This window comes from Marmota marmota, unplaced genomic scaffold (assembly GCF_001458135.2).
Source record: "Marmota marmota marmota unplaced genomic scaffold, marMar, whole genome shotgun sequence".
Taxonomy (NCBI): domain Eukaryota; kingdom Metazoa; phylum Chordata; class Mammalia; order Rodentia; family Sciuridae; genus Marmota; species Marmota marmota.
This window is the reverse complement of record NW_025999982.1, coordinates 32,483,415-32,497,814: the sequence shown is the minus strand read 5'-3', so window position 1 is coordinate 32,497,814 and position 14,400 is coordinate 32,483,415. Positions and strand designations below refer to the sequence as shown.

At 36.3% G+C, this 14,400-nt stretch overlaps 1 protein-coding gene across 2 annotated transcripts in view; it reads right to left on the bottom strand.

Annotated features, from left to right (window-relative positions):
- Nucleotides 1-14,400, bottom strand: part of Smap1 (small ArfGAP 1) — a 255,824-nt gene that overhangs the window by 92,178 nt on the left and 149,246 nt on the right. For both annotated transcript variants that reach the window (XM_015487902.2, XM_015487901.2), the window contains one exon: nt 3,264-3,349. In XM_015487902.2, coding sequence (XP_015343388.2) covers nt 3,264-3,349 — 86 coding nt within the window. The remainder of the gene's footprint in view (nt 1-3,263; nt 3,350-14,400) is intronic.

The following is a 14,400-nucleotide window of genomic DNA, read 5'->3' as shown; positions in this document are numbered from 1 at the left end:
GAGTTCAATCCCTGGTACCCCAAAAAAAGACAGTGTACATAATAATGCCAGGAAACCATTAAGTAGTAAAGTACTGTAGCTGTGATTTCCAGAATTCTATTTTCACTGGGTCAAAGGTGAAGAATTACTGATACCAGACACCAATTAATTCACTATAAAAATCTCACCTTTCCTGAAATTTAGATACGCACCAAATATTTTAAACTATATCTGACAAAGTATCAGAAATAATAATGACATAGAAGCAAGCACAGAGGTCCATGCCTGTAATCCCAGTGGCTCGGGAGGCTGAGGCAGGAGAATCACAAGTTCAAAGTCAGTTTCAAACAACTTATTGAGGCCCTAAGCAACTCAGCGAGATCCTACCTCTAAATAAAATACAAAAAAGGACTAGGGGTATGGCTCAGTGGTTTAGTGACTCTGGGTTCAATACCCAGTACCAAATAATGATAATAATGAGATAAAAACACTATCTCATTAACATTTCATTTCTCTAAGTTAAACTGCCTACAACATACACAAAATGAACAGGAAGGAACTGAAATGAAATTGGAATGCTGGAGCAGTTGGACTAAGTTAAGACTGTACAGAAAAGTTCAACATACTAGGATACTAAGAAGGCATCTATTATCCTTCCCTGAGTATCATCTAGGCTCATTTAAAAACAACATGGATTCAAGGTGATGAATTAAATAACTTTGAAGCTGCTTTAATCTATAAAGTATTATATAAAAAAACAAAAATCCAAACTTTCAAGAACCTCAGGTAATTTACCCCCAGTTCCCATAATATTCAAGAGAACCCCTACATATTCCAACCCAAACAAAACCAATCACCCCAGTACACAAAAATTTCCATAACAAGTGTATTGTTCAATGAAGGGAATTTCTTGTCAATTCAGGCAAGAATACAAAGAGGAATAAGTTAGTGCAACCAACAGACAGCTGGAAACAACTATCTAGGACACTGATTTTTTGCTTGGTTATATTTCCTTCCCCCATGCTCTCTTCCTCAGGATTTTCACAAGGTCTTCATTTTTCAGAGGAGAAGGAAAGAGCACTTCTAGAATTCTCTATAAAAAACAAGAAGAAAGAACTACTACCTGTGGTAAACACAACTTCACCTAACACTTTATATCACTTCTATGTTAAGTGACTCCCCAACCTGCATTTTCTTATTTCCAGGTACCAAATGGATAATCCCATGTAAATGTACAACAGACACTTCAATCTGACCAAAGTAATGGAGCATGGTTCATTATCTTTCATTTCTAACCCTTAAACCTCCATCTGGTAATGAATTCCTTCTCTCAGTGAACAAGCTTTACAGTCATCCATGCTAGAATCTGTGATCAGTGTCTTCCTCAGAAACAAAGTCAGTCTAGTCCAACTGCTCCAGCATTCCAATTTCATTGAAGTTCCTTCCTGTTAATTCAATGATACTATGTAACTTAGAGCTTCATCACTGCTCATTTTGGGCTGTACTACTATTCTACATGTTCACTCTCTTCCTCTAGGATGTCCATCCTCCTCTAACCAATTTTCTTTGAGGTAAAAGTTAATGGTTTAATATTTTCCCTGCTTCAAAACCCTTCATGGCTTTTCAAACACATCAACCCTTGTGACAATTAAATGAGATCCAAACTGCTCTACATGATATTGAAAACCCTTAAATTAATTTGGACCAAAATGCCTCATAAGCTTCTTCTGCCACTTGCCTCACAAAACTGAAATTCAAATAAAAACCATCTAAAAGGTCACACACTTCCTCGCTCATACAATTTTTAAAGCAGAAATACACCTCCCACTCTTACCCTAGGATCTTCTATAACAAAAATACCCTTGGATATCAGATTGCTAAATTTGCTAAAGGGAATGGAGCCATGGAAAAAGAAAAAGACAAATGCAAATTACTAACTTTTCCATTATAACTTAAAAAATTTCTGTCCAAATTTTAAAAGAAAGAAATATACAATGCCCTGAATCTTTGTGTGAGAAAAGAAAATTATTTTCCACAGGCCACATAAACTGTTTTCCCACTGAAATGGGTAACATATAATTGACCTTTAAGAAACTACATTTTATTGTCAAAATAAAAAATATTATTTATTACCTTTGGACGCATCCAAACACCTACAGTTAATTAAATAATCATATTTATAAAGGAGCAAATTCCAATAACCTACTTTCTAAAACTTCAATGAATTTTAGAAATCCCATTGTTAAGGTTTGGATGTGAGGTATCCCCTGAAAGCTCAAGAGTAAAAAACTCCAGGAATGTTCAGAGGTAAAATGATTATGTCATGAGAGCTATAATCTAATCAATGAATTGATTGATTTGATGGGTTAATAATTTGAATAGATTATTCAATGGGTGATAACTATAAACACTTAAGGCATGGCTGGAGGAAGTAGGTCACTGGGCACATGCCCATGGGGATCACATTCCTAGCTCTCTCTCCTACCTGGCTGTTATGAACCTGAGCAACATTCCACTGCTACAGCCTTTTGGCATGATATTCTGCCTCACCTAGGACCCAGAGCTGTGAAGTCAGTCAACCATAGACTAAATCTCTGAAACCATGAGCCAAATTAACCTTTTTCTCCTTTAAGTTGTTCTTGTAAGATATTTTGGTCACAGCAACCAAAACCTGATGAACATATCTAAAGAATCAAATGATTTTATCTTTCATAAATGTGAAATATATCCTAACTAAAATGTCTGCCTATCTACTCAAAAAAAAAAAAAAAAGTATATATGTAAAGCAAGCACAATTGTGCAACCTCTGACAGAGGTCATATCAGTAAATATATAGGTCATAACACTGAATATTTATTTTGCCTTTTAAAGCAAAAATGCCAAACTGCTTCACGTAATTACTCTAAAGTTAATAAAAAAAATCTTTATGGAAATGATTTTTTAAATGCTCATGATGCTCACAAATCAAATCTCTAATAATAGTTTAAAATAATAAGCAACAAATACTCTCCTATCAAGAGATAGAGATCAATCAAGAAGAATCAGTCATAAAATTTTATACACAGTAATAATTATATAAAAAAACTATATTATTGCAAATTATCAAATTCCTATTTAAGAACCTACTATATACAAAGTATAGCTCAGAACCAATCAATTTCTATCGTTAGTGAACAAGAATGTGATACAATTCATATCATATTCTCCTAAATACTAACAGATAAAATATGACTAGTAGAAAGGAGTTAATCTTAACCCCACAATAAATAATTTCTAAAGGATACTGATCTGTCTGTGGTCTTCGAAAGTTCTCTGGAAGGTTGGCTTCATAGAGCAGTCTTGCTTTAGTATTTCCCATATCTTGCATGCACTGTAGTAAAAAACAAGGAAATCAAGTATTTTAATTATTCATATGAACACTAAAAAGTAATCCTATACACACACATATACATAAACACACACACACACACACACACAAATACCAAATAACATTGCTTCCAATATATGTTCTGCTTAAAAACCTAATTTAAAGCTGGGTATGGTGGTGCATGCCTATAATCCCACCTACTCGGGAAGCTGAGGCAAGAAGATTGCAAGTTTAAGGCCAGCTTGGTCAATTCTGACCCTAACACAAACAAAACAAACAAGGGGCTGTGGTTGTAGTGCAGTGGTACAGCACCCATGGGTTCAATCCCCAGTACTATTAAAAAAATGGTTTTTAAATCATTACTATGAAATTAATCACTCAAGTTCCAAACAGAGATGCTATTTTTAATCTTTCACATTTTTCAATATATGTGAGTTCAGATTTTTTTATCTTTTCTGTGAAAACAATACAACCTTTACATTCATTACTTCTTAAAAATAAAATTCCTGGTAGTTTATAGGCATTTTTACGATTTTTTAAATGTGCTAGTATGCAGTCATTTCCAGAGTTAACAACTCAAGATTCAATTTTCTTTGAGTTTCAAAACACTCTAGGAGTCTCACAATGAACTATTAAGAGCACAATGAAGCCAGATAAATGCGAAATAGGGCTAATCTAGAATTTTACAGAATGAATTTCTTAGGAGCTCTTAATCCCTGTGATTTTACTGAAAGCTTTTCCCCACCAAACAAATAAAATATCTCTGTGTCTAATGGCTCAATTTTACATACAAGCTCAGGGTATACAGAACCTTCCAGTGGCTTGAAAGAGTATCCCCTAAAGGTCCATGTGTTAATTAATGACTTAATCCTTAGGTTAGCACTACTAAGAGATAGTGGAACCTTTAGGTGGGGACTACTGAAAGACCCTTAGCAGTAGGCCCTTAAATGGGACAGTGAGACCCCGCCTCTCAGTTTTCCTGGCTGGTAATGTAAGCCATCTGGAGCCTTTGGGAGACCCAAATCAATAAAGCCACACAACCTTGGACTAGAACCTCCAGAACCATGAGCTAAATCAAACTTTTCTCTTTGTAAGTTAATTGCTTCCATTATTCACAAAAGTAACATAAAGCTGACTAATACAAACCTCTTCTCTAAAACTGATGAACTCCAAAGGTAAGAATTATGGCTCAGCAGACATAAAACTGTTTGATAATCATTTAAACCAGTTTAATTAAGTTTCAGTGTCATCTATGGTGGATGACTCACCAAATAGGACTTCCTTGACAATTTGTTGCATTACAAACTAAAGGTAAGATTTATAAACATTATAATATTGTATTACATTATTAACATAGTTCATTAAATGATTTTAACTGGTGGAAAGATCAACTTTTACAATATGTTTTTTTCCTGATTTCTCAATCACACAACCACTACACCACTGACAATGCAATTCAGGTTTAACAGTTTACCCAATGTTTACCTTGAGTTATAGTCCTCAAGTGTAGAGAATCATCACCTTTCAAATAAAAAAAATAGGACTCTTTTCACAACTGATAATTTTAAGATATATAAAATTTCAATATATTCTTACTTCATTACATCTATTCTACCTTGGCTGAATGTAAGTATTCTCTCAGAGTAAACTAGATTTGTTATTCCTCTAGAGACAATGATAGTTAAGGAATATAGGGACTAGAAGTAAAAGGGATGATAAACTGAAAAATAATTAAGGATCACTGTCATTTAGCCCTTAAAATGAAATAGAAAGTAAGGCAAAATAAACCTCAGCTTCAAAGCTGTGGGGCAGGAAAAAAAAATCTATGTGCCTGACAATACAAGGTTAAAGGCTCTATTATGTCATGGTGAATAATAGCATGAATTAGTAAGAGTAAAGCTAATATGTAATTCTGTGGAGGGGAAAAACTAAGAAACTTCCAGTGTGGTTTACCCTTCCTAAAGTGAAAAGAAAATATTTTCCATTTCAAGCACTCAAATGATGCTGCTTCTTTATGCCATGGTGGGAATATGGAAGCAGATGTGGTGAACAAGTTATAACAACATTAAACATTTGGAAAGAACTATATCAAAAAACAATTGCCTCTTGGTTTACACAATATTTGCAATGAAGCACAAAGTAATTTAGATACATTTCACTGAAGCAGGTTAAGAAGACTGTAAAAGTTTCTAACAAGCAAACAAGAGGTTCATGGAAATTTCAACAAGACTAAAAATAGTCTATAAAATGGGTATACTTCTTAACATCAGCAATGTTTTATAGTCAGTGAATATGACAGTCATGTTTATTTAGTGCCAGTCATTAATATTTTGTTGGCAAAAAACAGAAACAAGACATAAATGAACATTACAATAAATTAGTAAACATTGTTCTATGATGTCATCTATCACAATCAGATAGTAAGAAAATAACAAGCATAAAAATCTGAAAGGAAGAGGTGATGTGAAATTCTAGAGGAGACCACTGCACCAAAAGTGACTGGGTAGAGGTGTATGTTTTTTGTTAGTTGTGATTTTGAGAAATAAGGATTCAGTGATAACACAGATACAGATAAATCATTTGTAAGGATAAGGACAACACTGACAAAAGTAGTTTCTAAATTTCTAAAAGTAGAAAAGGGTAAGGTGGAGGTCAGAAGTAAAAGGATCAATGGAGACAAAGATAAAGGATTGAATAATTTAAAAATGAAAATAAGGGTAAAAGGGGAAAAAATCTGGCATTTTAGGGAGGAGATAATAAATATAGTACAAAACACATGTCCTCAAGGTTTCAAGATACTACAGATAAGAACTCTACAGAAATCTATGAAAATACGTTCCACTGGCCCTGACAAACTGCCCAGTATCTATCAGAAGAAAACATACAATGAAGATTAACATAACAGTTATACTGACAAGCATTAGCCTCAACACTTTGTGTTGGTGTGTATTTATGTTTAATTTTTTAAAAAAACCTTAGGATAGGTATTATTACATTAATTTTATAAGAAAGGAAACCAAATCTGCAAGATATTAAATAAAGCCTAATCATGTGTCTCCATGATTCAACTCTTCACAGAACCAACATAAGCGATCAGTGGTTTAAGTATATCTGGCTTCAATAATGGAACTAGGACTAAGTCCTGTAGGGCTTGCAAATACCAGGCTCCATGAACCCAGCCCAATTCCATCTTAAGACTGGGAACTATCTCATCACAAAGTCATGAAAAGTTAATTTATTTTTTACTATAAATTACTGCGATTTTCTAAACTTGTTTGGAATTCCTGCCCACGCCTTGAACTCACCCATGTCTGGCTCCCCCTGACCAGATAACAACCCTCTCAGAAATCTCAGTGGTGCCTCATAAATTCTGATGTTGGGATCTGAATTTACGCCCTACCTTGAAAGATCATGCCATGTAGATCATTAACCTACTATCTGCCTTTGCATTATGCTTGTCAAAATCCCGTTAGCTGTAAGTTCTCAAGACACCCCCCTTTGCAAATTTTGTGCTATAAAACCTTGTTCCTGGAAAGCTGGTGGGGCTGGTCTCTAGCCTTTGTTAGGAGGGACAGCCACTGATCAGCTCTCTTTGCATACACAAATACAAGCTTGCTTTAATTTGATTTAAAATTGGAGTTGGTGGTCTTTTCTTTGTGTCAGGGCTCAACAGGCTCTTTTTGTTTACAGATGAGGAAATTGAGGTACAAAGGGGTTATATGATTTTTCTGTTGGTTAATATAATGAATCAATGGCCAAGGTGAGCTAAGATCTAGTTTTCTCAGTCTCAATCCTTACTACCATGTGGCATCTAGAAGAAATAAGAATCCAGGAAATTTCACTAAGTGTACTATCATATTGTTTCCATTATAAATACATCATTTCTGTTATTAAAACATTGTTCCTTCTGTTTTAGGTTCTCTCATCCAAATTGCTTTAACAAACATTGACAGAGAAAGAGAATTTTAGTTGCTTCTTCTATTGCAATCAATGACTCAGTTTTCCGGAGCTGGGACAAACAGATTGCATTGGGTGGGATAGAAAAAGGATAAATGGCATATGTTTCTCTTAAAAGAAAAAGTAAACTTTAAACCTTTTATTATTTGTAACCAGCACGAGATTTAAGTTTTCGATAATGGAAGAACAATCTTTGTTAGAGTCTGTAAACAAGTCAGGATGGCGCCTGGCAAATGTTAGAGTCTGTAAACAAGTCTGGATGGCACCTGGCATTTTGCCAGAGGGAGTGGTTTGTGAAGTAACTCCAGGGAGCCATTAAGTGTGGAGATTCCTTATTGGTTGACTGATGTATCTAGTTTATGCTAATTAAGATAAGCTGTGTAAAATGTATAAATACCTCTGTTGTCCTACAATAAACGGCTTCCACTCCTGCTGTATCAACGTACACAAGTTCCTCGTCACCCCCCGGTTAGTTTGCTGCAGCCGGACTGCAGCAAATCTTAACTTCTACTATCTAAGTACTGAACATCATTCTGACAAACTTTAAATTTTCAAACCTTTTTTCACTTCTCCAATAATAGGAATACTTGTAAGGCTATCCAATAAACTATTAAAAATTCAAGGATATTAGTAATGTTGAAAATTCTCTAGCTTTAGAAAAGTCATGGCATTCCCTGTCAATACTTTTTTTTTCTTCCTTCACTTCAAGTGTGAAAAAGGGAAGAAAAAACTCTTAAATCATTTAAATGAAAATTTCGGTAAAGCTTATTTTTAAAAGTATATTTTAAAGACATTTACTCAACAAACTATAGCTCACCTAAAAATTAAGATTAAAAAAACACAAAAAAGTCAAAAATCCAGTGTGCAGAAAATGTATTGATATTCTTAACAATTAAATGATTGTAAAACTCTATCAGATACAAAGTTAACCTTAATTTTTTACTTTAAGAAATATATATTAGTATAATGAGGGATAAATTAACTATACTTCACAGCTATGATAAATGCCAGCTAAGTAGACCATATCTAAAATTTAGTGTTATTTTTTTTTCCACTAAAGCTAGTCTGCTCTCAGGTAGGAGGTTGTAGCTCAGTAGAAGAGCACTTGCCTAGCATCTGCAAGGCCCTGACTTTGGTCCCCAGCACCACCACCACCCCCCCCCCCCAAAAAAAAACANCCCCCCCCCCCAAAAAAAAACAGGGTGTGGGGGAGAAAGAAAAAGAACTTGAGGCTGGGGTTATGGCTCAGCGGTAGAGCGCTCGCCTTGCACATTCAAGTCCCTGGGTTCGATCCTCAGCACCACATATAAATAAATAAAATAAAGTTATTGTGTTCAACTACAAAAAATAAATATTTAAAAAAAAAAAGAAAAGAAAAAGAACCACTGTTATGACCCAGCTACACTACTCACTCCTTGGTATTTATCCTAAAGAATTAAAATCATCATACAGCAATACTTGCATACCCAAGTTTATAGCAGGAGCACAATTCACAATAGCCAAACTATAGAACCAGCCTAGTGTTCATCAATGAATGAATGGATAAAGAAAAAGTGGCATATAAACACAATGGAATTTTATTCTGACATAAATAAAAATGAAATTATGTAATTTGCAGGAAAATGGATGGAACTTGAGACCAATATGTTAAGCGTAATAAGCCAAACTCAGAAGGCCCAGGGTCTTCTCATAAGTGGAAACTAGAGAGGAAAAAGGAAAAGGAAGTGGGTGGGAGGAAGCTTATGAAACTTGAAGGGAGATTAGTAGAGTAAGGAAACAAGGAGGGGAGAAGTGAGGGAAAGGGGAAATACTGGGGAATGATACTGGCCAAACTGTATTTTTATATTGTGTACACTTATGAATATGTAACAACAAATCCCACAATTATGTACAACTAAAATGCACCAATAAAAAACACAGAAAAAAAAGAAAAAGAAAAAATGATAGAGGGCTGCGGTTGTGGCTCAGTGGTAGAGCACTCGCCTAGCATGTGCGAGGCCCTGGGTTTGATCCTCAGCACCACATAAAAATAAAATAAAGGTATTGTGCCCACCTACAATAAAAAACAAGTGTTTAAAAAAAGAAAAGAAAAAAAATGATAGAGAAAAATCAGCCCGTTCCTAGAAAGATGGATTCTGTATTCTACTTTTTAAATTGAATCATCTTTAGACAAAATATAATTATGAAGGAAGGCTTTACCAGGAAATAGTATAATATACAACATTTAAGAATCCCAAAACCTACTATTAAAAGTATTTTACTCTCTTTAGTACATAATCTTTTTAGTTTCTCTATATAACCCATAATTTGATACAAAGAACAACAGCACAGCCCAAAGCCTCACATATCACTTGAGATGCAATTTCAAAAATTATTATTTGAATTGCTGAGAAGCATCTATAGCCTAACACATTATCATCACAAAGTAACACAGATGAAGCATTTCTAATTCCCAAACTGCTTAAGGACAAAACATTTTTTCCAATCACAGTTTCAGCATTAAAAACAACAAAATGTACATTCTAAAAGTCCTAAGGTTTCAATGTTTTACAGTGTCTGAACGGAATTGAGGCTGCCAATTTAAAACGTTTTAATCTATATCTGCTTATTACATTTGTCATTTTAACAAATTAAAACATACAAAAAGCAAAATAAAATTAACAAATATAACAACAAGTGGGACTAGATAAAAAGAAAATAGGTAGAATGAATAAGTACACAAATGTAATTTGTTCATTTTTATGTAACAGTACTGTGTTAAAAAAAAATCACTATTTAAAAAAAAAAAAAAAAAAGTACTTCCAGTGACTGGCAACTAAGCAGTAACACAAAAATAGTTTTACTGACAAGTGAGCATTGAAATAAATATGTGAAGATAAAAGATAAGAGGCAACAAAAGCACCCAAGTTTAATTCACTGTTAGTTATCAGGAAACAAATAATTAAGAACAATAAAAACATAAGATCAATGACAGACAGGTCACCTAAAATTCCAAGTTAATGATTATTTTCCCTGAGAATAACATATGTTGAATTCTGCTCTTTGCTTTAATCTTCCAAAGTCTTGGAAAGTAGAGTTCTCTATGTGAGAAAACTATTATAAGATATGCTTCTATTTGTCCAACTCAACTAAAACCAAATTCAGTCCATTCCAAGTTCAGAGGCTACATCTCATAAATAAATGTGGCTCCTTGGGTTCCCCTCTTTTAGCATCATCATTTTTTCTCTGTACCTTCCTCCTATCTGTTCCTGAAATGTTTTCTGTACTTCATCCCTTAGATGCTAAAAAGTACCTGATATCCAGCCATTAACAACAAAAGTAAAGTTTTTACTAAAGTGTCATGTAACTTCAGGTAGCTACATGCATAGTTTTCACTAATTTGTATCCACATATTTACTTGGGTTTTACTGGTTGTTTTTAAAATATGAGATAAGTGGAAGAAATAATAGAATAGCAGATACTGCAAATAATTAGAATACACTTAGGTTTTCTAAGTTCCCAATGGCAAAAAATGCGTGACATTAAAGTAATCAACAGAATCTTAAACATTAGTGTTTACTGAATGAATGCTATATGTCCATTATAAATCTAGAGGAAGAAAAGCAAAACTATTCAAAATAAAACTTTTCTACCCAATTTTCTGAGGAGTAGATTGGGGAAAACAAGAATCTGACCTCTAGATCAAAAGATTTTTTTTTTGTGTGTGTAAGGACATAAAAATCTATACTACCTATATGTTTGTATACATATGCATAAAATATTTCAAGGAGAATATACAAGAAACCTAATTGGTTACTTCTCTGGAAGGAAAATGGATGACTTAGTGCAAAATTGAGAGGAAGACTATTCAGTTTACATTTTTCCACTTTCAGAGAACTGTACAATGCCCTGTATCACCCAGTCTTGAAAACTGAGTAAGATAATTAAGGGAGGAGGGGGCACGGTATATTAATCCTACACTGTTCCTAACTAAAACAACTACAGTACAGTAAAGTAACTAAATTATGTACTAAACTATAGGGAGCTTAGCTAGGGTATGCAAGCAGCATATAAGTCAGAGCAAGGGGACATCCTCCTCCAACTAAGGAAAACAAAGTCTTCTGATGGATCAAAAAGGTTAAGAATAAAAGCAAATGCATACACGTTTAAAAATTTTCATCCAACCAGAGCTTACATTCAAAATATACTCAAAGCATAAGTATGGCATCGTTTTCATGCCTTTTCTCAGTATCATCATCTTAAACACATGGCCGCTGAAGACATTTTCATAAGGCTGCTGAAAGCTTCTTAAAATTATAATGTATTTGTACATGATGGGGAGAAGCACTTGCTCTACTATTTTCTACTCATTAAAACCTTTAAAAACACAAAGACTAATATTTTCAACTGCCTTAGCTAAATATATATTTTTAATAAAAACAAATAGAGAAATAAATACTGGTAGTCCCTGGATAAATTCTTCATGTCAGTGACTCACCTCTACTACCACTTGAAATTTTCCAGAATAGTTCTCTATCTTCCTTTCAAAAGCCACCAGGATTTCTTGCATAGGAGCAAGCCTTTCAGGACTGGTTTCAAGATCTTTTGGATTCCAGCTGCTGGAAAAGAAGGGCCACCATTTCTGGTCTCAGGAACTCTCTGGAAGTATTTAATACAGAGTCCATTCCTTTAATTTCATGAAACTGTATGTAGGGGAAGTTATTCTCTTTCAATTGTTGTTTTTAAGAATAAACCATACAATTTAAATTTTTTAGTGATGATGTGGAATTACAGAGAGCAATTTTCACACCATTTCACAATTCCTAGATATTCTCAAATCTTGATTTATCTACTGTAAGCCTTTGGTAGGTGCTACAAATTCAGAAAATGCATAATGTTTTTAAGCAACGAAATAAAACACTGTTAGGACAAAATTGGAAGTTTCACATCTACATCACATTCTTGTGTCAACTTAACTTATTATGAAATTCACACCATTGTCATCCAGGGATATACCGTGACTTTCTTCCTAGGTGCTTAAGGACAAGCTCAGGAGTTATCCTGGAGTCTTCCTTCTGCGAAAAGTTTTAAATGATTTTATCTCTTCAATATTTCTCTAGGCTTCTCCCATTATCAACAGTACTGCCACTGTTGTATTAACATGATGGAGAGACCCAACATGGCGGCCGGCGAGGAGACAGCACTTTCAGTATCTCCACATTAACGGGATCAGAGAGACCCATTAATACGCCTAGATTCTACCTGCTGAGAAACTTCTAGCAAAATTCCGCTGAAAGGAGACCTGCCGGGAATTAGTAAGTTTATTGGAGGTGACAGTCTGTCCCAGACGAGTGAATCTTGGCCACGCGGCGCAGAGGTCCAGTCCCGCCGGCCGCCGCCAAATGGCCACCACCCGCCCATTGCGGAGAACATTCGAACAGCCCCGCCCGCCCGGCGAACAGCCCCCTCCGCCTGGCTCTGCGAACGGCCCCGCCCACCCGGCTCAGGAGGCAATGTAAAGGGACTCTAACCAAGTCTTTATGAAATAGCGAACTGGGAACTAAAACCAGGGATTGAGTCAGACCAGAGACAAGCCAGTCCCACCCCTCCCTTCGGACACTCCGGCAAAGAGCCAGGGGCGCGCCATAGGAGAGAGGGGAAGTCACCAAGGGGAAGTCACCAGAGTTTGGCCAAAGAGATTCCTTCCCAGCAGAATCTACTTTAACAGGTGTGTGACTCCCACCCACACCAGATACAAAAAACCGGGAAACTTCAAAAATCTCTACGTGGGCGTGACCATAAGGGCAAAGGGACTCCCGACCCCCAAACTCCCCCTACCGCCAGTGATGTGGGCGTGACTGTAGGGGCGGAGGGAAGCAGAGAAGACTCCCCACCCCCAACTCCCCCAACAGCCAACGGAGAGGGCGTGACAGTAGGGGCGGAGGGAAACAGAGGACACTCCTGACCCCCAACTCCTGCTACCGCCAGCGGAGTGGTCGTGATTGTAGGGGCTGAGGGAAGCAGAGGGGATTCTCGACCCCCAACTCCCATTACCACCAGTGGCGACACCCAAGGTCTTAGCCGCCAGCTTCCGAGGGCGTGCCCACCAAAGGGGTCGGGAAAAATTAAACTATTGACTCCCAGACCACAGCTCCACAGCACTGGGGCTTAGATGAATGACAGAGAGAGTGCTCAGTCGTTCGGGAAATAGGGCATGCGGTGGGGCTGAAAGTGTAACCAGATCCTTGGGGAACCGCCTCCGGTGAGCAGGACTTTGCTGGCTGGCAGGAGGAAGGGGAGGAGGGGCCGTAGAAGTGAAACAGCTCTGGACTAACAGGATTGAGAGACTCCTAGGAGCCCGCCTTACAAGGATTGCTATTGACACATAGAGGGCAAAACTCAGCTCGGAGGGCACAGCTCTGCCTACGGGAAGAGAAGAAAATGGATCTCTAAGACCTAATTTTATTTCTTATTTTATTTTATTTTTTCTCTCCCCTGTTCCTTCTTTCTTTCCCCTTTCAAGTTTTATTGTTCTTTCCATTCTCCTCTATTCTATCTCCCTCTCCTTCTTTCTTTTTAAGAGCAGCTTTCTTCCCCTTCCCCCCAACTTTCATCCCAAGCATTACGTCCTCCATTACGTGTAATTGTCTAAATGCAAATAGGTGAATGTTTCGAGGCTGTCTATAGGGCTCCTAAATACCTAGCTACTACCAACACCCTGATCCAATCTACGGTTAGTATCCCCCTTCAGTAGAGCAACATTCTAAAGTAGCCAAGACATACTAACCCTTATACCTTCATAGCACCTAACCTAAACATAAAGTCCTAAGAACAAACAACAAATCACTATATGAATACAGAATCCAGAAGCCCTTTATAAATAGAATGAATCAGCTTTAAAGTACAATAAAGCCCAACATCTCGAGGCATAATCTCTCACCACAAAGGAGAGACAACAGAGATATACAAAGCCAAAACAAATTTACAGGAGAAAGCAAAAACACAGCAGTCAAACAGACCTGGAAAGTAACGTGAACATCATGAAAAAACAAGGGAAAAAAGGAGTACAAACAATGCAGGACAACTTAAATCTACAAGAGGACCTAGATGCATCAGAA